Source organism: Podarcis tiliguerta (assembly GCF_965153285.1).
Source record: "Podarcis tiliguerta genome assembly, chromosome: 1".
Lineage (NCBI taxonomy): Eukaryota > Metazoa > Chordata > Lepidosauria > Squamata > Lacertidae > Podarcis > Podarcis tiliguerta.
The window spans coordinates 87,336,111-87,360,789 of NC_139534.1; the positions used below are offsets into that span (position 1 = coordinate 87,336,111).

General features: G+C 39.0%; 1 protein-coding gene across 35 annotated transcripts in view; it reads left to right on the top strand.

Moving 5' to 3' along the window:
- GPHN (gephyrin) overlaps positions 1 to 24,679 on the top strand; it is a 231,080-nt gene that overhangs the window by 124,889 nt on the left and 81,512 nt on the right. For 26 of the 35 annotated variants that reach the window (XM_083456691.1, XM_083456678.1, XM_083456686.1 and 23 more), the window contains 3 exons: positions 6,993 to 7,059; positions 16,534 to 16,806; positions 18,583 to 18,690. In XM_083456691.1, the coding sequence (XP_083312817.1) occupies positions 6,993 to 7,059; positions 16,534 to 16,806; positions 18,583 to 18,690 (448 nt within the window). The remainder of the gene's footprint in view (positions 1 to 6,992; positions 7,060 to 16,533; positions 16,807 to 18,582; positions 18,691 to 24,679) is intronic. The other 9 variants (XM_083456707.1, XM_083456680.1, XM_083456690.1 and 6 more) reach the window with 1 other exon arrangement.

Sequence of the window (24,679 nt, forward strand, 5' to 3'; positions counted from 1 at the left end):
GATGGGAGTGAAGGGTGTACTTGTGTAAATAAGAGTAGCTGTGTGAGAGGGAGACGAAAACAGTATGCAAGGTGGTGATGACCTTAAATTTAAATAAGTTCCCCCCATATAGAAAGAGAAGGGGTATCTCTTTTTAAAAAAGCAAAGGGGTGCATGGGTGAGGAGTACAAAGCCTCGCCTTGTTGCTTACCTCTCCACACTCCCTTTCTCCAAGTCCTTTTCTCCCGACCAATAATACTTCTGAAATCGGAACCCTGCTAAGGAGGAAAATGGGGTTGGGGGAAGAGATTGCAGGAAGGTGATTATGTGAAGGGAATACACTGATATATTACTATCATGTCTAGTTCAGGCTTGAGACTTTGCTACTGAATGGTTACCAAAGCAGTTACTGTATTTCTGATGGTTATTTTAACTTTGCTTGCTTTGTTGCTAATGTGTTTGATACACTTACTAGGATGAGGAAAATGACACAAATCTGCTTCACAGATGTCAAATGGCATTTCCTTCTTGAATCCCTAACTGTAAGAAAGTATTGCACAAGCCTGTTTGGAATCCATCTTCAAGGTCTATGCAGTTTCTGTTTGTAACTTGAGGCTGTGTTTACTCAGCTACTTTCCTTCATGTGATTTCAGCTTAACATGCTTGTTCAGTAAGACTGTTCAATTACTGTGTTGAGGCAGCTCCAATTGCAAAAATTGCTTCTGAATGTATTCGCTTCAAACGAAGCAGTAGTGAAATGGTGTGCTAAAATACACTTGGTGATCATGTAGCAATACATGGTGGGAAATATCTGTTCTATATGAATCAGTACTTCACCTGCCAGTGTTTCCCTTACTCTGTGCTTATGAGGTGTTTCTAGACCATTATTACTATTCTGGCCTAACCACTTTTGTAAAATTATCACATGGTGCTTTTTGTATACAAATAGTGATTAGATTCTATATCTAAGTCTATATTAGACCTAGATTCTTCTGAATCTGAAACTTTTTAAACATTTTGAGTTATGATGGTGGTTATCCACCAAATCTACATTGTTATAAATTAGGGGTGTTTCAGTGGTTGTCCTGAGTGGCACTAATTATGATGGAACTAATCTACACTCATTGAATTTTCACAAATAGCCCATCTACTAAAGGAAGTTATCAGCCTTAGAACATGATGCTCCAGCTTTGTGAGTTGAAATAAGGAACATAAGGTTCCTCACATATGTGTACAGGAGATGTCAATGCAAAGTGGAGGGGGGCTAAGAGATAAGTGTAGCTTCTGATGGAATGGCGTTTTGCAAAGAACACAAGGGTGCTGCTGAAAATAGCAACCGCAAATAGAGTCTTCCCCCTTCCCCTGTACCTTCTAATTCAACTTCCTATGTGATCTGACATAATTACAGCGGCCTGGTTCATAACACATAATGGTGAGCTAGAGACTCTATGTACTGCTGTTAGTTATTGCCATATGTTCTTTTAACTGAACTAGGACCCTGTTCTTTGACTCAGTGTATGTATTTGGAATGGTACAAGCTTTCTTTGACCCAAATAACTCTACCCCTTTCCCACTGTGATTGGGCTTTATTTTTTCCTTGCTGGCATCGGACAACAAACATTTCCACGTGCACAAATGCTGTTCCTGATTGCGCCCCACCCTGCTGTTCTTCCTTCACTTTGCCAGCCTTTTCCTGGTTGCTCATTCCTGTCTCGCTTCCTTCTTGTCAACTCCTCACATCTGCCTTGCCTGTACAGGCTCTTTTCCAGGATCTAGACAAGCATTTGTCTCTGTTATTTAGAAAATGATTGTGTAGTCAATCTCCTTCACCCCCTCTTTTTTAAAAATTAATAATTTCCAACCTAGAAGTCACTCCATTTTAGGTATAAACCTGCGGTTCAGATTTCTGATACTTTGTTATTAGTGTTTCTCCAGCTTGGAATGCAACAGATTTCAGATCAGGAATGTCACTATATTCCCTCTTTATGTGACTATGCAGGGAGGGAGGAATCTTCTGGGGCACTGGGCAGAGTGTGGTTCCAGATATGTTAGTGCATGAGAGAATAGTGGCAGCCCAAAACATCTATATGTTATCCATTTGTGCTATAGTAATGAGTATCATATTTCTGGAACACAAATGAGTTCCCAGTCTCTCCCCACTAGCGTTCTCCTTATAGTTCTCCTTGGCCTTAGATGAACTATTCTTTAGTTCCAGATTGGCACAAATGACTACAGATCAATTTGAGTCCACCTGAACTGCTCTGGAATGATTTGTAGCTGCCTTGGCCTGATTTGGATTTGGCATAAATTGACTCTGTTCCGAATATGGATAAATCAGTTGTGCAGCTCTACTAATTAGATCCAAATAATTAGCTTTCTGGTGAGCCAATTTGATACATGGATACCGCCTAGAAAATCTCAAATAATTTGACTTGTATTTTAGTCTGGACGGAGGGCCAGTCTACTTCTGCACCAACATAAGCAACAGGAGTACCAACAGGTGATGCAGTACTTCCTTTAGTAATGAATTTTGAACTTTCTCCAACTCCTGTACAGTGTTCAACGGAAGAATCAACCTTGGTCAAAAAGATTTTAAGGGCTGGAGCAATCTGCTGTCCTCCCATTGTATAAAAAGAATTCAAAATAGTTCCAACAAGATGTCTTACTTTAATTAGAGTAGCATCCTTATGGGCCATCAAAGAAGAATTAGCTGCAAAGTGAACCCCTAAATAACAAAATAATTTATCCAGTTATATGTGGGAGATTGCTTACTGAATGCAAGCACTTTAGTTTTAGAAAAAATATTAATATTAAGCTGTTCCTTCTGATAGAAATTGGGCAGCAGATCCATCTGCTTTTTCAGACTGCCCCATGCATAGAATGATGCTGACCTTTCTATTTCTTATGGCATCCAATTTCCCAAACAATTTACCCAGAACATTGACATAAAGGCTGAAAAGCAAAAGCACCAAAAATATTCCTCTTTAACTATGTTCATAGTTGGAATTGGGTCAGATAGAGGTCCACTCCTGCCTACTTTAATTTTAACAAATGTATCATGGCCCAGACTTTGAAGAAGCATCGGCAGCCTAGGGCAGCAACTTTGCCCACAGACTGCTTCTATCTAGCAACTCAAAAGCTGAGGATAGGTCAACAATGGATATTTTTAACCATTTCCCCAATAAGATAGAACAGAGTATGGCAACAATTAATAGTGGAAAAAGAATTTCTAACCCCAGATTTCTCTTCAGGCAGAATACAGTTGCAGGAGATACACGCCTGCAACTTAAGCAGAAATAAGTTTTACAGGAAACAAGCAACAAACTGATTTTAAAAAAGGATAAACCACAGACAGTTCCAACCATAAAGGAATTAAGCCTGTCAAGCCAATATCAATAAACAATTTATTGAGAATAGGATGCCACAGTTAGAATGCATATTAAACAGTTTGAGATGCATGTGATCTTCCCCTGAGGCCTTATTTGACCTAGTTGGAACATTCAGGGATTTGACCATACATGAAGTTGCTGGATCCCAGTTAGGGAAAACTCAATAATCCACCAAAGGGGAGGAGAAGCTGTTGAAGAGTTATATAGTTTTGTAAAATAATTAGTCTAATCATCAGTTGAAATCTAAGCTTTAGTAACCCCTCTTCACTTAGCCAGTCCACAAGGAACGATAGCCCAAAACTTATACTCATTATTTCTCTGACAGCCGAGTCTAAAACTTTCCACTGAGTTCTGTTATATTCTTGCTTTCTGCTTTTTTTTATGTATGAGGCATTTATAAAGTGATCTAAATTTGATGAGCTGTTCAGTGGCTACTTCCATTTTTAGTTTACAGTGTTGTCTGGAGAATTTAACCAGAGTCCTTTTAGCATTCTTGCAGTTCTTATCTGCAAGTGGACGGGCCAAAATTCTGATATGAGATATATGGTGTAATTAGAAAAGGTCTGTCTGCTGTCTGTTGGTAAATAATTAAAGAAGAGGCTTTCCACAAAAGACAATGAGGATGAAGTATTATTAATTAGTCAGATCTCATCAATTTAATCTGAGAGCCACAGAGCCTCAGACTACTTCATTCTTCTGGTCCCCAAGACCCATTGACTCCAATTATGTCAGTAAGATAGCTGACCTCCAGCAATATTGAAATCTAAAATAAGCTCAAAAGGATAGTGATCACTTTCTATATGGATAGATAAAAAATGGCAATATAATAAATATATACTGGTTCCTTGCTGATTTGCTTATAGTATGCTGAGTGTTTGTTCTTATAAAATTAGGGGTATCAGAAATAGCATTTTAGGAGTCTGTGGTTGTCTTATCATCTGTAAAAAAACATACAGTTTTACTATAGATTATTATGTGTGTTTGTTGAAAATACTTGTGGATTCAGAGCGGGTTTTCTTAAAGAGAAATAATTGAGTTGTTATTTCTGTGAAACAGTTACTTGTGGCTTGGCTTTTCCATGCAACAAGCTGTGCCATATTTTTATTTTCAATGAGTCACAATGTGTTGTTGTTTTTAACAGTTTTTGTGATTATTTGACATTATTTTTTTATTGCTAGCCCTTGATTATCTTGATTTAAAGCATATTGAGCCTCAAATGGTGCTTCCAGCGTACCTTTAAGGTTTCTTTGCTTTGTTTCCTGCACTGGTGATGTTTGCATGAAGAAAAACAGATATGTCTAGTTGAAGTAATGCCATACACAGAAGCAGTCTTCTGCACATGTGTTCCTAGCTGCATAAGAATCTGCATTTGCAAGCAAGAGCAGTATGTGCAGTTCTTGTCCTGGCTTAGCCCCAGAGGGCTTACATTCATCAGCTTATTGTTCATAGCACTGAACATCTGATCAGGATGAATGAACCAGGAAATGGATTCATTCCTGCCTTGAACCGATGATTAGACTGATGATGATATGACTGGAGCTAAGTGCCTGGAGCCTTGGCTGCTATGTATTCAGGTGAGTCAGGGTTATAGTGCTAAGAACTTCATTTGAAAAAATTTAGGACAACTCATCAGAAATATAGTAGCAGGTAAAAATACTTCTTTAATGAAGAATGTGTGCTTCTACTTTACCTGTACCCCACAATTTCTCAATATTCACCACAAGGGCTATAATATCCAGAGAAAAAAATTGTAATGCAAAAGACAGAAAGCAGTCATCTGATCAACAAGATGTGAAACAAGGCTTAAAGAAAATTAGGGATACCATGAAGATAATGCATAAATTTTGCTTTTCGCATGATATGAAGGGAGGCTATCAAAATATAAGCCTTTCATTTCAGACTATGTATCTCAAGAGTTATCAGTAAAATTTAACATTCAAGCCTACTGATAGGAATTGTTATGTTGGAATTGTTAGGTAACCTTTCATAAGTAAAAAATTAGAAATATTATTATTTAAAATTAAATACCATTGCTCTGGATTTTGTGTATTTTATGCATTTTCATAAGCTTGCAATAAAGTTAAAGCAATTTAAAACTGTCATTTCTCTGTAAACAGAGTTTCTGTACATGTCTGAATTAATCAAAGACCTATATTAACACTTCATCTGTAGAATGTATTTTAGACCTTAATTAAATTATGTGTTTTCTTTTACACCCTTTATATCATATTATGGGTCTAACTGTAGCAGGTATAGTCAGCTAGATAATACAGAATACAAAATTTATTTTTATGTTGGATTTTAATGGTTACTTCATGAAACCAGAGAATATAGAACGGGAGAAAAAGCCATATAAAATTACGATATTCACATTTAAGTCAGTAAATTACTCTTTAGTCTTAGAATCTTGAAGGGTACCCTGGATCCTTAATCTTCCTTTCTGCTCCATGGCAAAATATGGCCCAGGACATAGCAACATTTTTTTTGAAAACTGATTTGGTTATTACTTTTTGCTATTTGTATCTCAGGTTGTTTACAATAAAAAAGCGAAGTCAAAAAGAAAAAAAACCTTTGAAACTCACAATTTAAAACAAGACACAGAGCAGAACAATGAAATACAACAAAATAATGAGCATAAAGCTCATTAAACCTGAGCAAACAAAAATGTTTTTAATAATAATAATTTTGTAATTTATATCCCGCCCATCTTGCTGGGTTTCCCCAGCCACTCTGGGTGGCTTACAACATATATAAAAACACAACAAAGCATCAAACATTAAAAAACAAAATATCCTATATAAACAACAAACAAACCAATAAATCAATAGAAACCAATAACAACAACAATAACAATAATGAACAGTTTACAGTTATACCCAAATTAAAATAGTGACTACCCCAACTAAACATTTCACCAACATCAACCTGACAAAAACAAAACTGAGGAACCAAAATTAGAACTGTTTAAAACATTTTAGCCAGTTGCCAAAATTCAAGAGTGCATGCATGAGAAAGTCATGTTTAATCCGGTGCTGAAAAGAAAGGAATATTTTCTTGTTTAGATTTCCTCCAAAATGTTGGAGAATTTCTGGCCAACCTAGAAAGTATTATTTGAAATCTTACTTCTCTTCTCTACCCATAAATAAAATGGTGAAGTATTCTATTTAACAGGTTGTGGACAATGTGCCTCGCCTCACATTTCTTGAAAACATCATGGGAATGAAGTATTCCCTCTAACCCTAACATAGATTGTTTACTAGTTCAATCACTCAGTCGATCGATCAATCAATCAATCAATCAATCAATGAGGGCACTATTTTTGAAAGAGAAGCTATGTAATAATTATGCTTTGCTACTGTTGAAACCGTTAAGAGTTGCTACTTTCGTTCCCACATTTGGAAAGCTTTCACGCTTGTACCATGCTTAATGTGTTGATGGAACACTTTAATCAAATATATTTAAATCAAATTGGTCCGTTGTATTGAATAGTCTGTTTCTACTGAGCACATCTTAAGACCTCCCCTGTCTTGACCATTGGTAGACAGTTATAGATAATAAAACTTTTTGGTCCAGTGTTGATGTTTCCTGTGCATTGATATTCATCACAATTTCTTCTCTTTTCAGACCTGTATGCGGAATCAGAGGGAAAACTCTTATAATTAATCTTCCAGGTAGCAAGAAGGGGTCCCAGGTAAGCAGTATTCTGGGGGGGGGGGGGGAATCATTAATATTCATGATGAATCTGGGGAAGGAGAATAATTTTGCCTTTTAAGTTATTTCTCCCATGAAATGTAAAAACCATGAAATTAACAATGAAACAATAAGGTGAACATTATTTTTAATGAACATTAGTGTTCTATCTTGTGAAACCTACAATGCCATCATCCCAGTTATCAAAACAAAGGCTTTGAGTTGTTTGGTATCTGAAGGTCAACTGGTAATCATTCAGCCCAATCCTCAGAAATGAATGAGGGAGCGCTTCTGGGTGGGTATATGTGCATCATACCACTTACGTATGGAATATTGCTGAATTACGGCACATATCTGAAGCTACATTACCAAGTTGATTTAGAATGTGTTGGGGCAAATCTATACATTATGTGGCATCATTGTTCAGTGATACATGATTGCTTTTTGAAACCAAAATGGCAGCTGTGGGTGTTAGTTCACATAAGCTCTTTTCTCTTATATGCTCACATACCTGGTTAGATATAACCCTTGTTGGTTTGTCAAAATAGTTTGCCATGTTGTCCAAATGGGCAAAGAGTGGTAGAGTAGATAAAAATCAATGATATAATAATCATAATAACAACAACTGCAGTAACAAATAGTATTATTTGTCATTATTTTATTTTTAATCTGGAAACTGAATCAGTACCACTGCTTTAAGTTAAAGGAGGTTTTTCTTTTGAAATAAAGAACCAATTTTATAATTTCATAGCTATGAATAGTTTCCTACAAAATACAGACATTTCCTTTTCACCCAATAAAGAGAAACCTCTCTGGTCTGCCCAGTAAACTATCAGGCTATGCTTTGAGCTTTCAGTTGTGGGTATTTCAGTTTCACTTTCTACTTTGTTTTTGTGAGGGTGAGATTGTGCAAAGTCAGAGTGACATAGAAAAGAGTAACTCTGGAAAGAAAAAATGACAAAATTTTCCAATGTGCAGATTTCTGTATTATCTTTGGGAATATTTTATAGGTTAAAAAGGGAACAGTGCACATTGTATGTAGTGCAAGAAAGGATATGCAAGATATATTTGCAAAAATGAAGCCCTACAAATGATAATATATTTAGTGATAAAATAACATGATTTTGGTGATCAGATTTGCACCATTATTTAAGAAATATTTGAATTAAGTTTGCTTAACTTGATTTAAATCAGTTATATAAAAAGCAGATTTTCTTCTTACTAATATAAATCTTTGAGTTAAAATGCCTTGAATTAAAACAATGCAAATCAGTTTGAAACTGGTTTGCAACCCTTGTTTCAAGGAACTACTTAAACCACAGTTTATATGTCGGCAAGTGTTCTGTTCAGCTGAAAATGTAAGAGGAGGAGGGAGCATATATTCATGGTGCAGCAAACTCCCTCAATAAATTTTGAAGCAAGGTAACATGAACTGGTTTAGGGTGCTTTAAAACTGAATCTTCCTGTCAGTAACACTTGAGAGATCTGAGATTCTTTTATGTGGTAGCTTTCACTAATATCCAGCAGTAAGGACTCTTAATAATGTGAGATGAAAAACCTGTGACCCCCTTATACCTCAACCAGAGTACGTATGACCCACACTGGAAACAAAACAAAATTTTCTGTGTGAACAATTGTTTGTCACTTTTATGCCACCATATCATTGATTAATGGAAGTTATAAGATATTAGGATAGTGATTAGATAATTGTTTAGCTTTTAAAAATTTGTATATACCTATAGTAGAAATCAATTGCTATAATACTTGGAATTAGAAAATAATATTTATTTATTTCACTGCCAGAAAAATATGTGGCTGTCTCCCTAAATCAAGTTGGCTACATTTAAGAAAATTACTTTTTTATCTGTTGCCCTTGTTCTAAACCATTGGTGATATGAAGTATTTATTTTTCACAAGCTACTATAATAAGATATGTGAGCTTGAGTAGAGAAAATACAATAGAAGACCAAGAAACATTCAATGAAGTAAACTGGATAAGAAAATTTATCAAATTGTAACCAGTATATGTTAAAAGTTTTGGCCACAGTTTCACTCAGAAGGGAAGTAGAAGTATTGTAAAGATGTTGTACAGTTTAATGCCTCTCTTTTTGATTTTGTATGTAGTGCATATGTAATATACAAATGTACCTATTTGTTGGCAAATGTGTTCAGTAACTGGAAGCCCCTTTAGATTTTGCCAGTTTTATAATGAAACCGATCCTTTCATTGAATGGAGCCTGGCAATTCAGTGGTAGGGTCATCTTGTGCAGCAAAATGAAAGCTAGTTATGTCTTCCAGAGATCTTTCAACAGCATAAATTGTTTCCTTTTGATTAGTTTATCCATCTTCACTCACGCTGAGGGGAGGTAGAGGACAGCATTCTCTCTCCCTGAAATGTCTGTAAACATTTCCTCTTTGGAAATCATATTCTGACTCTTTACTTCAACTTACACTCTGAGTTATTATTTGTATATAATTAATTAGATGAGTTTATAGTATTGCTGTGGATGACTATCTAGAATTTTTACCTCAGTAAATGGTATCACTCATTTGGTTGACCACAGACCCCTCATTATTATTTGTTCAGAGTGCACGTTGCCATATCAGATTTTTCAGCAGTCTTCTATGTCTTGAAGTGACAGCACTTCTAATTTATAGACAGCTTTGTGGGAGGGAGGTGTGATGGAATATATATATATGTAGCCAGCCAAACTGCATGGAGTACCTCTTCCATTGGGAAGCTCATTTCATTATTATTATTTTTACCACCTTCCTACGTTGCTGTACACAAGGCAGAAATGCGAAAATATACAACAAACGCTGTACATCCTATAACAATCCTATCAAATGCAAATAAGTCATAATGAAAAATATGACTATAAACTCCTCAGAAACCCATTTCATTTTTATCCATATCAGTTGTGAGTCCAGAATGAAAGGGAAATGTGCATGGATTCCACGAGAAGACCTCAGTGCCAAAAACTCTAAGGCCATGTTGAAAGATCCCTCCCTCTACTCTAAATGGATTAGTACATAAGAAGGCCAAGTTTCAGAGGCAAAGTTTATTTAGAACCATTGCAGAAGGAATCTAAAAAGATGAGAGAGCAACAAAAAACAAAAGGCCAGTTCCTACAAGTAATGAGAAATTAGTGCTGGAGCAATGAAGGAAATATTGCCACTTTCTAGAAAACAGTCACTTTACTGGAGGGAAGCAGGCACATCAGACATTGAGGTTATACCATTGGTATGAAGAGGAGAGTTAGATGGTGGGGGTGCTTTCCTAGTCAAGAAGTTCATGATCCATTATAAATAGTTCATCTGTTTACCAGAAAATAACATGATTGACCCCATTATTCTGATAAGTGGCATTGTTGCAAATGCTGTGGGTTGCGTGTTTTCAGGTTGCGGACCGCGCCGAACCCAGAAGTACCGAAACGGGTTACTTCCAGGTCTCGGCGCTCGTGCATGCGCAGAAGCGCAAAATGGCGTCATGCGCAGAAGCGCTGAATCGCGTCACGCACATGCGCAGACGCGGCGCTGCGGGTTGCGAACGTGCCTCCCGCACAGATCACGTTCGCAACCCAAGGTATATGTTTAATTGTTAGAGTGATAACTCTGGTCACGGTCATGTGGATACTTTTCTTCCACCCACTAACTCATAACAATATCACAACTTATATAACTTACCCTTTCTCAGATAGGAGTTTGTATATATTGGTGTCTTTCCATTGATGGAAGGCCTCCACTTGAGCCTTCTATCAGCAAAACTTGGTTCAAGGCAGTCTTCAGCAATTCCGTTTGCAGACTCCAACATCACCTCCTATACTGTTTTAGAGCAGTTTTTCGGGTGTGTGGGTATGTGCCAAAGATCAATTTGATCCCTGTTGAACTAATAGAAAGCTCTCCTAAAACAAGTAGCTTTACTGTCAATGGAGTTCTCATATGGTTCTTTAGAGGGTTAAAATTTTTTTTTGCTTTCTAAAATCTCTATATCTTTTGTAATTTTAAGCATTTCTTTTTTGATATAGGAAGGCAGTTGTGATATAAAATGACCTCTAGCGACAACTTTACTTGTTTCCCAGATTATTGCTTTTGATAATGCTACATTATGTAACCTACAGAAAGTGTTTTCAGTTATTCACATTTTCCTTTCACATCCGGTTCTATTAATATCCAATAGAGGTGTCCCTGTTATATCACAATACCCAGTCTCTTCATCTGAGGGTTTAGAGCAGGCTTCCTCAAACTTGGCCCTCCAGATGTTTTTGGCCTACAACTCCCATAATCCCTAGCTAGCAGGACCAGTGGTCAGGGATGACGGGAACTGTAGTTTAGAGATCGTATCTCTTCTTCAGAAGCCTATCTTCAGTAGAGATTCTTTTATAAGTGTGGAGAAACACTATTAATATATTATGTGATGGAAAATATTCCAACAGTCGCTTCTTTAAGAAATGTTAATTAAAATGGATTTTAATTTGCTAGACCTGAAGTGAATTGTTGGCTCTTTCAGTCGTAAGAGTTCAATTAGGCCTAGAGGGTTAGATCAAGTCTACACACTGGCAATTTGTCTTTAAAAACAAAACAAAACTGCATCCAACAGCTCAGGTGAATGACTAATGTAGCATGTAGTTAGATGTTAAGACTTAGAGGTTTGGTTCCCTTATACCCACTAGAAAAACTCGGGTACCTCAAGGGAATTTTTCCCTTGTTCATTTGAAGTTGGTGTTAAAATTCTTTGAGCTAATAGCCATATGGTCTCCAGGCCTTTTTACAGCAAAGGCTTGGATTTATTCTAAATTATGTACAAATATTACCTGACTAGTAAATTTAAAAATAAATACATAAATTATAATTTCAGTATATGCAGGTCAGATGAGTTTGAATACATTTTGCTTTATGTTTTGTATTGTCCTTTATCTAACTTACCAAGGGATAGATCTCTATCTTCTTCTCATAATTTTATGGAAGGTCAATAAAATTAATTTAAAGTTATATGATTGCTGACTGTAAACAGATTTGTTAACTATAGTGTAGCTTTATAAGTGCCAGCTGTAAGAAAGTAAAGTGTAAGAAAGTAAAGTTTTTTTACCTAAAGCAGCGTTGACTGGCAACAGGATTTTTTATTTCGAAGATTAGGGGAACATTACAAGTTTAAGTTTTTACAGTTTGCACCTTTGAAAATGTATAAGCTAACCTCCTCCTGTATTAATTTTTTGTTGAAATATATTTTGTCTTGCGATGTATATTGTAATGGCTATTTGGTATAAACAATAAAAATCTGACATGTTGATTACTTGCAGTTTATGCTTTGAGATGTATAATATCTTAAGTTTCATTTTTCATTCTTATTAGGTAAATACTCTAAAGCAAGTTTCTCATTTTCATTTCACTAAATATATTATGTTGGGCTTTTATTTTTTTCTGATCTTCAGGATGATAATGGGTGAGTGCGCTACACCTTGAGTGTCAGGCAAGCTGTTGCTGAAGATTTCATAGAGTTAATAAACATTTTGGAGAGAGGAATAAAGTTTCTGCCTAGTCTTGTTTCCGGATGGATTGTTTTAGTTATTAAAACTATATTACAATTTAGTCCAAGTATAGGATCTCTTAGGAGTTCACATTCACACTACAAAAATCCAGACCTCAAGGACTGCATTTCTGAAAGTGATTGGTTGCCTTATAAATGTTTCAATGTGATCTACACCTATCTCTATAAAGCATTTAAGTCAGTGAGTTGCATGAAGGATACAACTTCAAGGAAACAACTTTTAAAGTCTAACTTTTTTATGGGAAGTCTGCATCTTCCACCTGGCATGTCAGCTCACTATTTTTCCATTTTTGAGATTTTGAACCGCAAAAAAGAAAACAGTTATGCTTGACTGAAACTGATATCCTTCAAATGTTTCTGTACACAATGATATGATCACCCCATCTTGTTCCCACAAGCTCTTCACATGGCCATCTCCAACTCCTCAAAAGATTCCATCAACAATGTCTCCAGAAAATTTTACACATCACTTGGGAAGACAGGTGAACTAATGTCAGTGTACTGGAAGAAGCAAAGATCATCAGTGTCAAAGCAATGATTTTTTAACATCAACTTTGTTGGACTGGTCATAGAATCATAGAATCATAGAGTTGGAAGAGACCACAAGGGCCATCGAGTCCAACCCGCTGCCAAGCAGGAAACACCATCAGAGCACTCCTGACATATGGTCATGTTGTTTGGATGCCTGGTTATCGTCTTCCAAAGCAACTACTCTATTCCCAACTTAAGAATGGAAAGTGAAATACTGGGGGACAACGAAAGATGTATAAAGACTCTCTCAAGGCAAATCTTCAAAAATGTTGTATAAGCACTGATAACTGGGAGAAACACTGGCCTGCAAGCACTCCAATTGGAGAACAGCCTTTACCAAAGGTGTCATGGACTTTGAAGAAGCCCAAACTCAGGGTGAAAAGGAGAAACAAGCTAAGAGGAAGGTAAAGGTAAAGGGACCCCCTGACCATTAGGTCCAGTCGCGGACGACTCTGGGGTTGCAGCGTTCAACTCACTTTATTGGCCAAGGGAGCTGGCGTTCAGCTTCTGGGTCATGTGGCCAGCATGACTAAGCTGCTTCTGCCGAACCAGAGCAGCACATGGAAACGCCGTTTACCTTCCCGTTGGAGCAGTACCTATTTATCTATTCCCACTTTGATGTGCTTTCGAACTGCTAGGTTGGCAGCAGCAGGGACCAAACAACGGGAGCTCACCCCGTTGCGCGGATTCGAACCGCCAACCTTCTGATCGGCAAGCCCTAGGCTCTGTGGTTTAACCCACAGCGCCACCTGAGTCCAAGAGGAAGGTACATTTGGCAAATCCTCACCATGATCAACTCCCGCCTGGAAACCAATGTCCACACTGTGGAAGGACGTGGGGCTCCAGAAATGGCCTCCACAGTCACTTACGGACTCACTGTTAAGACCATGTTCATGTAAGACAATCTTACTCGGCCAAAGAAGAAAAAGAAGAAATCTGTACCTAAATAGAACAAAACCTTGGAAAACTAAGGCTCAGAAAAATAGAATTAAACGGAAGTTCCTAAGTTATATACATAACTTGAGGGGCAGGCAAACACCTTTCTGCTTGGTTCTCCTTCTCTTTTAGCAGTTTCAAAACAGTGTTGTAGAGAACTCTAGAGCTCTGGAAAATTTTCTTCATGGTTGTTAAGAAGCCACAAAGATGACTGGAACATGGATTACTGGAACATAGGAAGCTGCCTTATACTGAAACCCACCCATTGGTCTACATGGTTCAGTATCATCCACAGTGACTGGCAGTGGCTCTCTAGGATCTCAGGCAGGGTTATCTCCCACCCATATTTGGAGATGCCGGGGATTGAAACTTGGACATTCTGTATGCAAGACAGAATCTCTACCACTGATTTGGGACCCTTCCATCCTCTTTGGTATCATCCTCATCCAACCCAGGAAATGATGTGAAAGCACCCTTGGCTTCAGTCTCAATTACTTTAGCATATCAACCCCTTCCTCGGGTTGTAGAACCCTGTCTTATAAAGCAACTGCTTCTTCTGCTTTCCACAGGTCCAATGTCCAAGATAGTTCAGATGAAGGTTTCCTTTCAGAACTTAACTTACTCACCTTTTCTCTAAATGAAAAACCCCCAAATGTTGTAACCTTTCCTCCATCAGCTTTATCATTTTGTTTGCCCTTTTCTGAACTTTTCCAACAGTAGAATAACCTGGAATAGAAACTACTAAGACGCATAGAAAATAAGCATAATAAGTACAATAAGTTGAGTATTACCAAGCCAGAGTCTAAACACTTTCATACTGACAATCAAACATCATCTATTCATTCCTTTAAATTGGGGCTGATAATTTTATTCTTATGTGGTCTACCAATGAGTGTTAAGTTTCAAAAGGAAGATTATACAAATGACTTGAATCAGAGTATTGGAAGGGCTGCTTTAAGTATGCAATTGCCATCAGAGGACTTTTTCTAGGCTTCTCCTGGGAGGTTGTCTGGAATTGTTTTTTCTGCTACCATCACCTGCTATTTACTCCTGCTGCTTTATCTGATGTTTTGTTGCCAGTTTTAGTGCCACAGTTGTACAAGTCCCAGGTTCAGTCTCCTCCATCTGCAGTTCTTGTTTTTCTTTAAGGATCCCAGGTAGTACTGTTGAGCTTGCTGAACCATTGGTCTGACGTGGTATAAGTCAACATCATATGTTCTGTCTTAGAAGGATAAAAACAAGCACCAAGCAATAACAGTCATCCAAATGATTGTCATTGCCAGTGGTTAAGTCAGAATAATACTATCAGTGGGATCAAAAGAGAAACATATGTTATGTGGTTGATGAAAGCAGACTTCCTCAGCCCATTCTCCTACCAGCATCTCCCAAAAAGGGTGCTGAGGATTAGGGACCACTGCTGAATGGAGTGGTTTTGACCAGGGGAACTGAAGGGGAAATCAGGCAGAAGTAACTTCCACCAGCAGGAACTCCACTCATGAAAGCTGCCTCTGCCTGATTGCCAGAGTTCCCTTATACTGTACTGCAGCACATTAAGGAGAGTCCCTAAACCATTAGGAAGCTTGGAGGAAGTAGCAGCTGAAGGAGAAGAGGCAGGGAAGTCTGATTTCACTGCCCCATTGAGTCCTTTTTTATCTCTGAATCCAGTTCTATTTATTCTGAAAGTCTTCTAGTGTGATCTTAAGATATATAAGAACATTCCTTTATCCAGTTTGGTATATGTATGGACAAAAATTGGACTATGTCTACTAGTGCAAATAAAGTTGGATTTGGACTGAGTCCAAGTCCTGCCTGATGGGATTGAGGGCATGCCTATGAGCAAATCATACCTTCTCAGCCACTGTTTGCTTTGTATTAAATAAGAAAATATGTGCTTACCCCACATGAATGTTGTTATGTGGGCAAAATCAAGAAAAAAATGCTAGGTATGTAAAGACTGAATTGTGAGAAGGTACATTAAATGTTAAAATCAAAAGGACACCTCTAGAAAATGTATAATGAATCACAGAAGAAAGATGATAGTGTTGTTGCTAGATTCAGTACTAAGTGCTATTTATTTAAATATTGTTGAAATAATTCAACACTTTGTTTCATGAAAAAAACCCAACCCTACCACTTTTTGAAATAGTGTTGTATAAAATTTATATTTCTAGAATTTCTTCAGCCACAGAATTATAATTTTCTACAGCCCATTAGGACAAAAGGAAATGAAAAGCCTAGAGAGTTTAACTGTGACATACACATTATAAAGTAAAACCGAAAATTAAGATGTCTGCAGCTTTAGTGAATTTGAATATCAAATCAATATAATATCAAATCAATAACATGCCCCTAAAAACAACATACATATCAGATCACTAGTCAACTTTAATATTAGAACTGCTCAATAGCTATTATCATTTATAGGTAAGTGTTCATTGTCATTTTTCTCATTGTGCACAGGAATGCTTTCAGTTTATACTGCCAGCCCTACCTCATGCCATTGACCTTTTGCGGGATGCCATTGTAAAAGTAAAAGAGGTGCATGATGAACTTGAAGATCTACCTTCACCACCACCACCTCTTTCTCCACCTCCAACCATCAGCCCACACAAGCAGACAGAAGACAAAGGTGTACAGTGTGAGGAAGAGGAGGAAGAGAAAAAAGATAGTGGAGTTGCATCAACAGAGGATAGTTCCTCCTCACATATAACTGCTGCAGCCATTGCAGCTAAGGTGAGTTAAGGTTCTGTGCAAAGCGGCACACTGGTTTCTATCTCAGGTACTTTCCCTGAACAGCTAGTTACTTTTCAGGAATGCGTTTTATTTGTGTCAGTCTAGAGTTACAGACATAAGAGGTCTTTCCATTTTAATCACATAATTTTAAGTTTTCTCTGTATAGCATTTTCCTCCCCCCCCCCCCATTACATGAAGTACAGTGGCATAGATCTCACAATAACGTAGCACAAGAGGAAAGCATTTATGCTTAAACAAAGAAGGGTCACCCATTTCTGTTAGTTTTCCTCTCTGACTGCACCATCCATGCAACATTGAATGCTATGCCAGGGCTCCCTCCATTGTCAGAAGCAGTGGGTTCAAGATGCTTCAGTGAAGGAAGCATGAGCACTTTTTGCTCTTAGAAGCCATTGGTCTTTAATTCAAAACCATGAGCCATGGTAGGTGAAAGAACCTAGTAATAACTTGAGAAATGTCATTTTCTGATATGAAAATGAAGCCCTTGTAGAATCACTATGTGTGCGCGCACGCGCGCACACACACACACACTCACACACACACACTCACAGAGCACCTGTTTATCAAGAAACCTGGAGACTGGATTGAGTGATGGGGCTCTCTATGTACATCTGCAGCAGTCCACCTTGGTGCTCTTCCACGTCTCTGGATTCAGATGGGCCTTAAGAAGTTCAGGCTAAGCTTCTGGATATCAAGATTCACTTTTAAAAAATCAATGGAAGCTAAATAGGCACAAATGGTATATCTATCTGTCTCTGTGAATAATTTGTTTTTGCTAGATTAAACATGCTTATTCAATTGGGATATCAGTAATCGATAGCCTGACTCAAGCTTAAGAGAGATTCAAGTCCTAGCAAGGTAGAGTTGAAACCTGGAATGGAGGTCCAGACGTCTGCATCATGTCTTATACATTGCCTGAAACCCCTCATTTTATGAATTGAGCCCTGAATATCAGCATTTTTGTAGTTCAGGGATCATGTCTTCAAATGATCTCAATACAATATTTCCCCCCATGTATAAAGCTGTTTTCTTTAAATGTGTATATCAGATTGTGCAAGCATGATGCAGGTAGTCATTTGTGACCAGTGGAAGCTGAATTTTAAACAATAGTTCATAATATTACATGGAATTGTGCCCTCACCACCCCAGTCACAGTGATCTGGATGGTTCTTGTCCACCCACAGTCTTGGGCGAGGAAAGTCCTGATGCAGCAACTGTTAGGCAGTGCACACAGCTCTTTTAAAAGCAGCACAAGTAAAGGGCATTGCACATTGCAGCCTTGTTACCACAGCGATGGGGAAGAAATGTGCTCACTGAAAGTCCTGGGCACCCCACAAGAGCTTAGGAGCCTCTTGTGAGCCTGTGTTGCTTTCAACATTTCATGTTGCAGATTGGCATGGGATGCCAAGGAAGAGGTGACTAAGCAAGTGATGGAGGAATCTTCAATCTGCTTCCTTCCATAGCTGTTGCCAATTGGGCAGCAGAATAAGACTGTTGCCAATTGGGCAACCAACCCAGGCATTGGATATTGGGCAACATCCTACACCCTTGGTGTGCGCTCCTCCAAGGTACTGTGGTTATGTTATCCATTTGCTCTTTTAAAAGCAGAAAAATACCTGAGATCTAAACTAGTTGTGCTCATTAAGTAACTTGTATTCAGGTATTCCATGTTTTCATCCTTGTTCCTCTATGTCACTGCTTGTTTAGTTTCATGTTTTGCTGTCACTGTATTCATAGTTATTATGTATTGTACATTAGAAGCATCCATCCTACACCAGTTCTGCTGTTATCATGGCAAAAGGTGAACATCCCATTCCTGGTCTCATCTGTTATTCCCATCACGCATCAGGCAGTGCAGGAAAACCGGTAAGACACACCTACCAGAGGGTTTTGCATGAATATCTGCAGACATTCTGCCTGCCTCCTCCACTCTGTATAAGGAGGAGACACAGCTGTTCGTTTATTCCCACTATCATAGTGTTGTGTTCTGAGCAAACATGAACTAAATTGTTATTCAATACACTCTTACCAAGTATATAGAGTTTAAGATCATTTATTTTAGATGTGAAGCAATAATTGTAAGATATTGGTTGCTCCCAGATAGAAGCTTTTTGGTTTGGTTTAAAGACATTCTGGCAATTTGATCAGCAATGAAAACTGCCTCAGACATTTTTTACTTTCTGTATTATGGTATTTCTGTTACTGCAACGCTCAAAGGTTCCTTCAATTCTATAGAGCATTGGTGGCTGCATCTGGGCTTCAAATTGCTTGGCCTTGGATGACAGCCAGATATTTCTGGTATCCATCACTAACACTTTTCTACCACTTATTCATCCTAATCCTAATCCAGTTCTTGTTGTTGGCTTTGCTTGACTCAGAAAGTGAAAACTGAACAGATAGTATCTAAATTGTCTTTTGTATGTGTGTCAGTTCCCCCTCCTAAGTGAGCAGTACATTGTGGTTTAAAGAGAATATTAATATAGCCAGTTAGTCAGCCATCAAATCATTTTGTCACGGCAAATAATTGCTCCCTCAGCATACAATTGGATTCTGGACAATAACCTCCTTCAGACTCTGAAAAACGGTATCTGACTGGCTGTGTTAGAAAGCTGAGGTTAATAGAATCAGTAAAGAATCTATAATTGAACTTAAAGCACCATTGTTTGTGTCCTACAAACTGTGTCAGCAAAAATGAATGTCCTCATCTCTGTTGCCCCTATGTGCATAGAAATGTAGAAGACATGGGAGAAGGAACAGCAGAGTGGGGATCTCCTTCCCTTTGACCTTCACCTTCCCACTTACAACATAACTGTTGCATTTTAAAACTATAGTTAGCCACTTTGAGGACTCTGGTTGAAAAGTGGAATATAAACCTACAAAATAAATAAACCCTCAGAGGGGCAGAGGGAAGGACACAGATCTCTTTCACTTCCTGCTCATTGGCAAGATATTGATGGAGGGAGTGGAGAAACAGGAGAAGGAAGGAGACTCTCCATCTCCCAGTTTTAACTCCCAGAGGCCTCTGTGTACAAAGTCTCCCTTCTTCAGCCTCTCCCAAGGAAATATTTCCTCGCAGTGGATATGCAGCAATCATTTTGCTGCACTTTCTACAAGGATAAAGTTAGCTGGAATGATTACCATGGTAACGACAAATGTGATTATCCTTTTCTTTTACCTGCATGCTCACTCAGCCAACAAAACAAATCAAGTGCAGGTCCCTTTTGCTTCTTTTTTCCTGTGGAGACAGAGCTAATTAATTCCCTTTCAGTTAAGTAAAGATTGCTGCTCTAATCCCAGTTTTTCTATAACTCAACACTTCAGAAATATTACTACTCTCCAAAAAATATTATGCAAGTAGCCATTTGTAGCAATTAAATTAACTTTTGTGTTTGCTGTTAAGCAAGTTGCAGGATGCAACAAGCAACAATGTACTCAGTTGTTTTCGTCTTCCTCGCATCTCTCCTCCTGCCTATCTAATTTTCACGTACCCAGAGACAGTCTTAGGGTGGCACAAATGGTGCAGTCTCATTGGGCATCACACTGCAGGAGGCACCAAAACAATACTGTAGAATGGAGCATGAGAGGTGGGGGGTGATGCCCATCTGAATTTTAGCGTTGCATAGGACACCACTGATATTTGAGTACTTAAAATCCACCACTGACCTACTCTTCCTTCCCCTTCTCTCCTGATCCTTGACCCCTCCTCCTTCCCATCACTCTTTGCCCTACCATTCCTGCCCTCCCCCTCTTGGTCTCTTTTCCCTACTCGCCTCCACTCCCTCTCTTCCCTGCCTACTCTCCCACCCTCTGCTTTCTCCTTCCTTTTTTTCCTTCATGCTTGCACCACCCCCACCCCCCAGACACACACCATTGTGCTTGCGCAAAGAAAAAGGAAGCAAACAGGTGGAATGGGTATCTTCCAGATAGAGATGTGGAAAAATCAGTTGTTTTATTTTCAGGGTATGTGCTTTCTTCCCCAGACTCAGGTGAGATGAAAGAGAGGGGACTCACAGCCCCTGGAGTTGTGTCTCTACAACAATGAATTGGGCTCTCTGAGGTCAAACTGCATATCCAGTGGCTGCTTTGGGAGGGAATGAGATGGGGTGATAACAATTTACTGTGCTTAGCCAGCCTTAACACCTGAAGCAGCGACCAGGTCTTTGTTCTCAGCTGAGACGAAGCAGAAGTTGGTCTTCTTGCTTCTCTTCAGTCATGAAATATTTGTGTCCAGTAAGTAGCCCACTTCCACCCCCAGTTTTGTATCCTCTGCATCCGTATGCAGACAGTTACAGATAAAGGGAAAGGACTGTCATACTGACACAGAACCTTCCCAGGAAATATATGTTTGATTGTAGATTTAAAGATGACTTCATTTTATCAGAACTCCCTTTATTTAGCTAATGCATTTCTATGAATCATTTCTACTAAACTTTCCTGAACTACTGGTGTTAAAAAGCCATACTCAAGAGTATTTCTTATGCTGGATATCGCCCTCTGTTCCTAAAAAGGCTACCAAAGTAATTTCATTCTCGTGAACTACAATTTTTAATTATATAAAAAGCATTATAACATGAAAGCTATTGAGCAACATCAGCCAATTTTTGCAATATTAACAACCTCTTGTGCCATCTGGTCTTAAATTCCATGCTTCTTTAAACTTTTGTCATAAACCTAGTTTATTTTTAAATAAGTGAAATTCTTCATGGTTTACTGTTGTTTTAAAGAAGATCATTAAGTAGAAATGCTAAACTGATTTGTAGCAAGAAACTCCCCCAAAAAGTTCTATAGTACCATAGAGATTGTTATGGTCTAATTATGTAAAATGTGCCAGTTTCTCAGATTTAGAAGACATGAGGAAAGAATCAGTATGACCTCGGTCCACTCAATTCAGCAGTTAAGTATATACTGTATGTGGATAAACCATAGCTATCAACGTATCCCCTTTTTTTAAGGGAAATTCCCTTATTCCGAATAGGATTCCTCCAAGAAAAGGGAAAAGTTGACAGCTATGGGATAAACAGCTTCAAATTTTCATAGCTTCAGAAAGAGATAACATCTTAAGGACTTTATTTTGTGGGTTAGTTTTTATTTTATACTAATCTTTGGATAATTTAGTAGCAGAAAAAATATGAAAGTACATATCCCTTCAAGTTTGTCCTAGTATCTTCAGGTTCAATTGCTTGTAACAGTAGATCAAATTTTACAATTTTCAAATTTTTATATGATGGGGTTTTCCCAATGAGCTGTAGAGCAGGGGCAGGTAGGGAAATTGATCTGACCAGCAGGTTGGATCCAGAACTGGCCTAGCCTCTGCAGGCCACTTTTGACAGGTGACTGGGAAAAGAAATATAAAAGTCTTATGTGAATCTTATCTGCTCATATGAACCAACCTGGACCCTTCAGTCATCATCTGAGACCCCTCTATGTGTGTCTCCTCCATGCGAGGTTCAGAGGATGACAACATGAGAATGGGCTTCCCACTTGTGTAATGCTCTCCCCAGGGAGGCTTGCCTGATACTTCCGTTACATATCTTTAGGCACCAGGCAAATGCATTCATCTTCTCCTAGGCCTTTGCTGATTAAACCACCCAAGGCCTTTTAAACTGGGGTGGTATTCTTTTTGTTTGTTACTATGGTATGTAGTTTTGTGTTTTTATATTGTAAACCACCCTGTGATCCTCAGATGTTGTTGGCATCCGTCTGTCTCAAGAGGCAATAGAGTGTGCCTCTAGGACTGACGCGGGTGGCGCTGTGGGTAAAACCTCAGTGCCTAGGACTTGCCGATCGTATGGTTGGTGGTTCGAATCCCCGCGGCGGGGTGAGCTCCCGGCGTTCGGTCCCAGCTCCTACCCACCTAGCAGTTCGAAAGCACCCTTAAGTTCAAGTAGATAAATAGGTACCGCTTTATAGTGGGAAGGTAAACGGCATTTCCGTATGCTGTTCTGGTGCTGGCTCGCCAGAGCAGCTTCATCACGCTGGCCACGTGACCCGGAAGTGTCTCCAGACAGTGCTGGCCCTCGGCCTCTTAAGTGAGATGGGCGCACAACCCTAGAGTCGGACACGACTGGCCGTACGGGCAGGGGTACCTTTACCTGGGACTGAAGTCAAACCGCTAGAGAATTACAGTGCCTGCTGTGACTGTAGAGACCAGTAACTCATAACTGTTTCCTCCTGCATTGTGACCTATCCAGGACACAAGTGTGTATGGAAGTCCTGGGCTGCCCAGATGACAAGACCCCACTTTCAGCCTCATTGAGCACCAAAGAAAGTGGGCTACAGGAGTTGCCGGAAGGAGGCATACAAGATGCCATCCAACCATCTTAGGGACTCCAGATTTGTGTAGCATTTACTCCTTAGCCTTGTCTTTTCGCAAAGATGTCCCACAACAAGCATGGATGTTTCCTTAGGGTTTACTCCCAAAACAAAGCCTTTATCATGAATGAGTATAGTCGCAAGGCAGCAGAGGTTTAGGATCAGTATTTTCCTTCTCCTAGATGGGCTACCTTCCCAGGCTGGCGAACCCCATCTGCCCCTCACTTCCCTCTACAACAGCATGTGCAGTAACTTCTTGACCATTGAATCCACTACTGGTCTTGTCCACTCAATCCGCCAGAGCTAGTATTCATATGCAGGGAAGTCCTTAACTCACTGAGGGTTTGGGACCTATTGACTACCCTCACCTGATTTAGCTGGCCAGTTGAAGCTGTTTTCCGGGGAGTGGCCACTGTTGCATCCTGACAGCTTCTAGCAGCCACTGGTGAGAGCTGAGTGCGGGGTAGAGACCAAAGGTGGACAAACTACCCCAGAAGGAGCACAATGTGTCCCCCACCAGAAATACTACCCCCTCCCCTAATAACTCAACACTGGTATAGAAATATGATTGTGATGATGTGATGATGATGATGATGATACTGCAGGTTAGTTTTTATTTTATTTGATACTAGCCTTACACTGATGACATCATATGACTCAAGTGATTAAACTTCAGAGTGTGCTCCTGATTCTTGCTTTGTAGCCCCAGCTTGAATTTAAACCATAGCTGCAAACTTTATTGCTTAAAAGCAAGGATAATCTTCCTGCAGGAGCTCCATTTGGTGCCATATTTCAAGCACTCTGGAGCTCTTAATTTGCAGCTGTGGCTTTACCTGCCTCACATCTGATACCATATGACACCAGTGTGCGTGTATGAGAGCAGTGTGTGTGGCTTCAGGAGAAACAGCCAAAATAAAGCCAAATTTGAGCCGTTGGCTAGAGGTTCCCCATGCATGCTCAAAAAATTATTTTGAAGTCATGCTGCTGGTGCTGCCACCATCTGCTTTTTGCAGATGGTTTTCTTCCTCAGTGCTTGTGCTAGCCATCTCACTTGTATTTACTGGGCAATAAATTTGTGACTTGAAAACTCAGTGGTACATTATCCTAGAATATATGCCTTAATGGAACAGAGAGGAAGCAGTGAAGTGGCGCTGAAAAGAGAGAGATGTGAGCAGCTTATCATCCTGGGCAGAATCACTTTACCAACTCCTGAAAAAGTGAGGAGCATCCCATAAGAGAAGGGAAGACACCAGTTTCTTTCATGACCTAATTGACCATTTTGAAGGCTTTTATCCTGAAGTATATCATTTGCTTCTATAGAGCAAACGTCTTAGTGTGTCTTCATCTCCATTCACTTGTATTAAACGGGTGGCTTATTTTCATGCCCCAAGGCTTAAACAGTGCTTCCCTTTTGAGTGCTTCACTGTTAATTTCATTGTGCTAATTTCTTCCTCTGTTATCAGACATATTCTGCTGTTGCTGGTCACTTACTTGGCTTTCTTTCCAAAATCTCATTAATAAAAGTAGCCTTATTCTCAGAGTA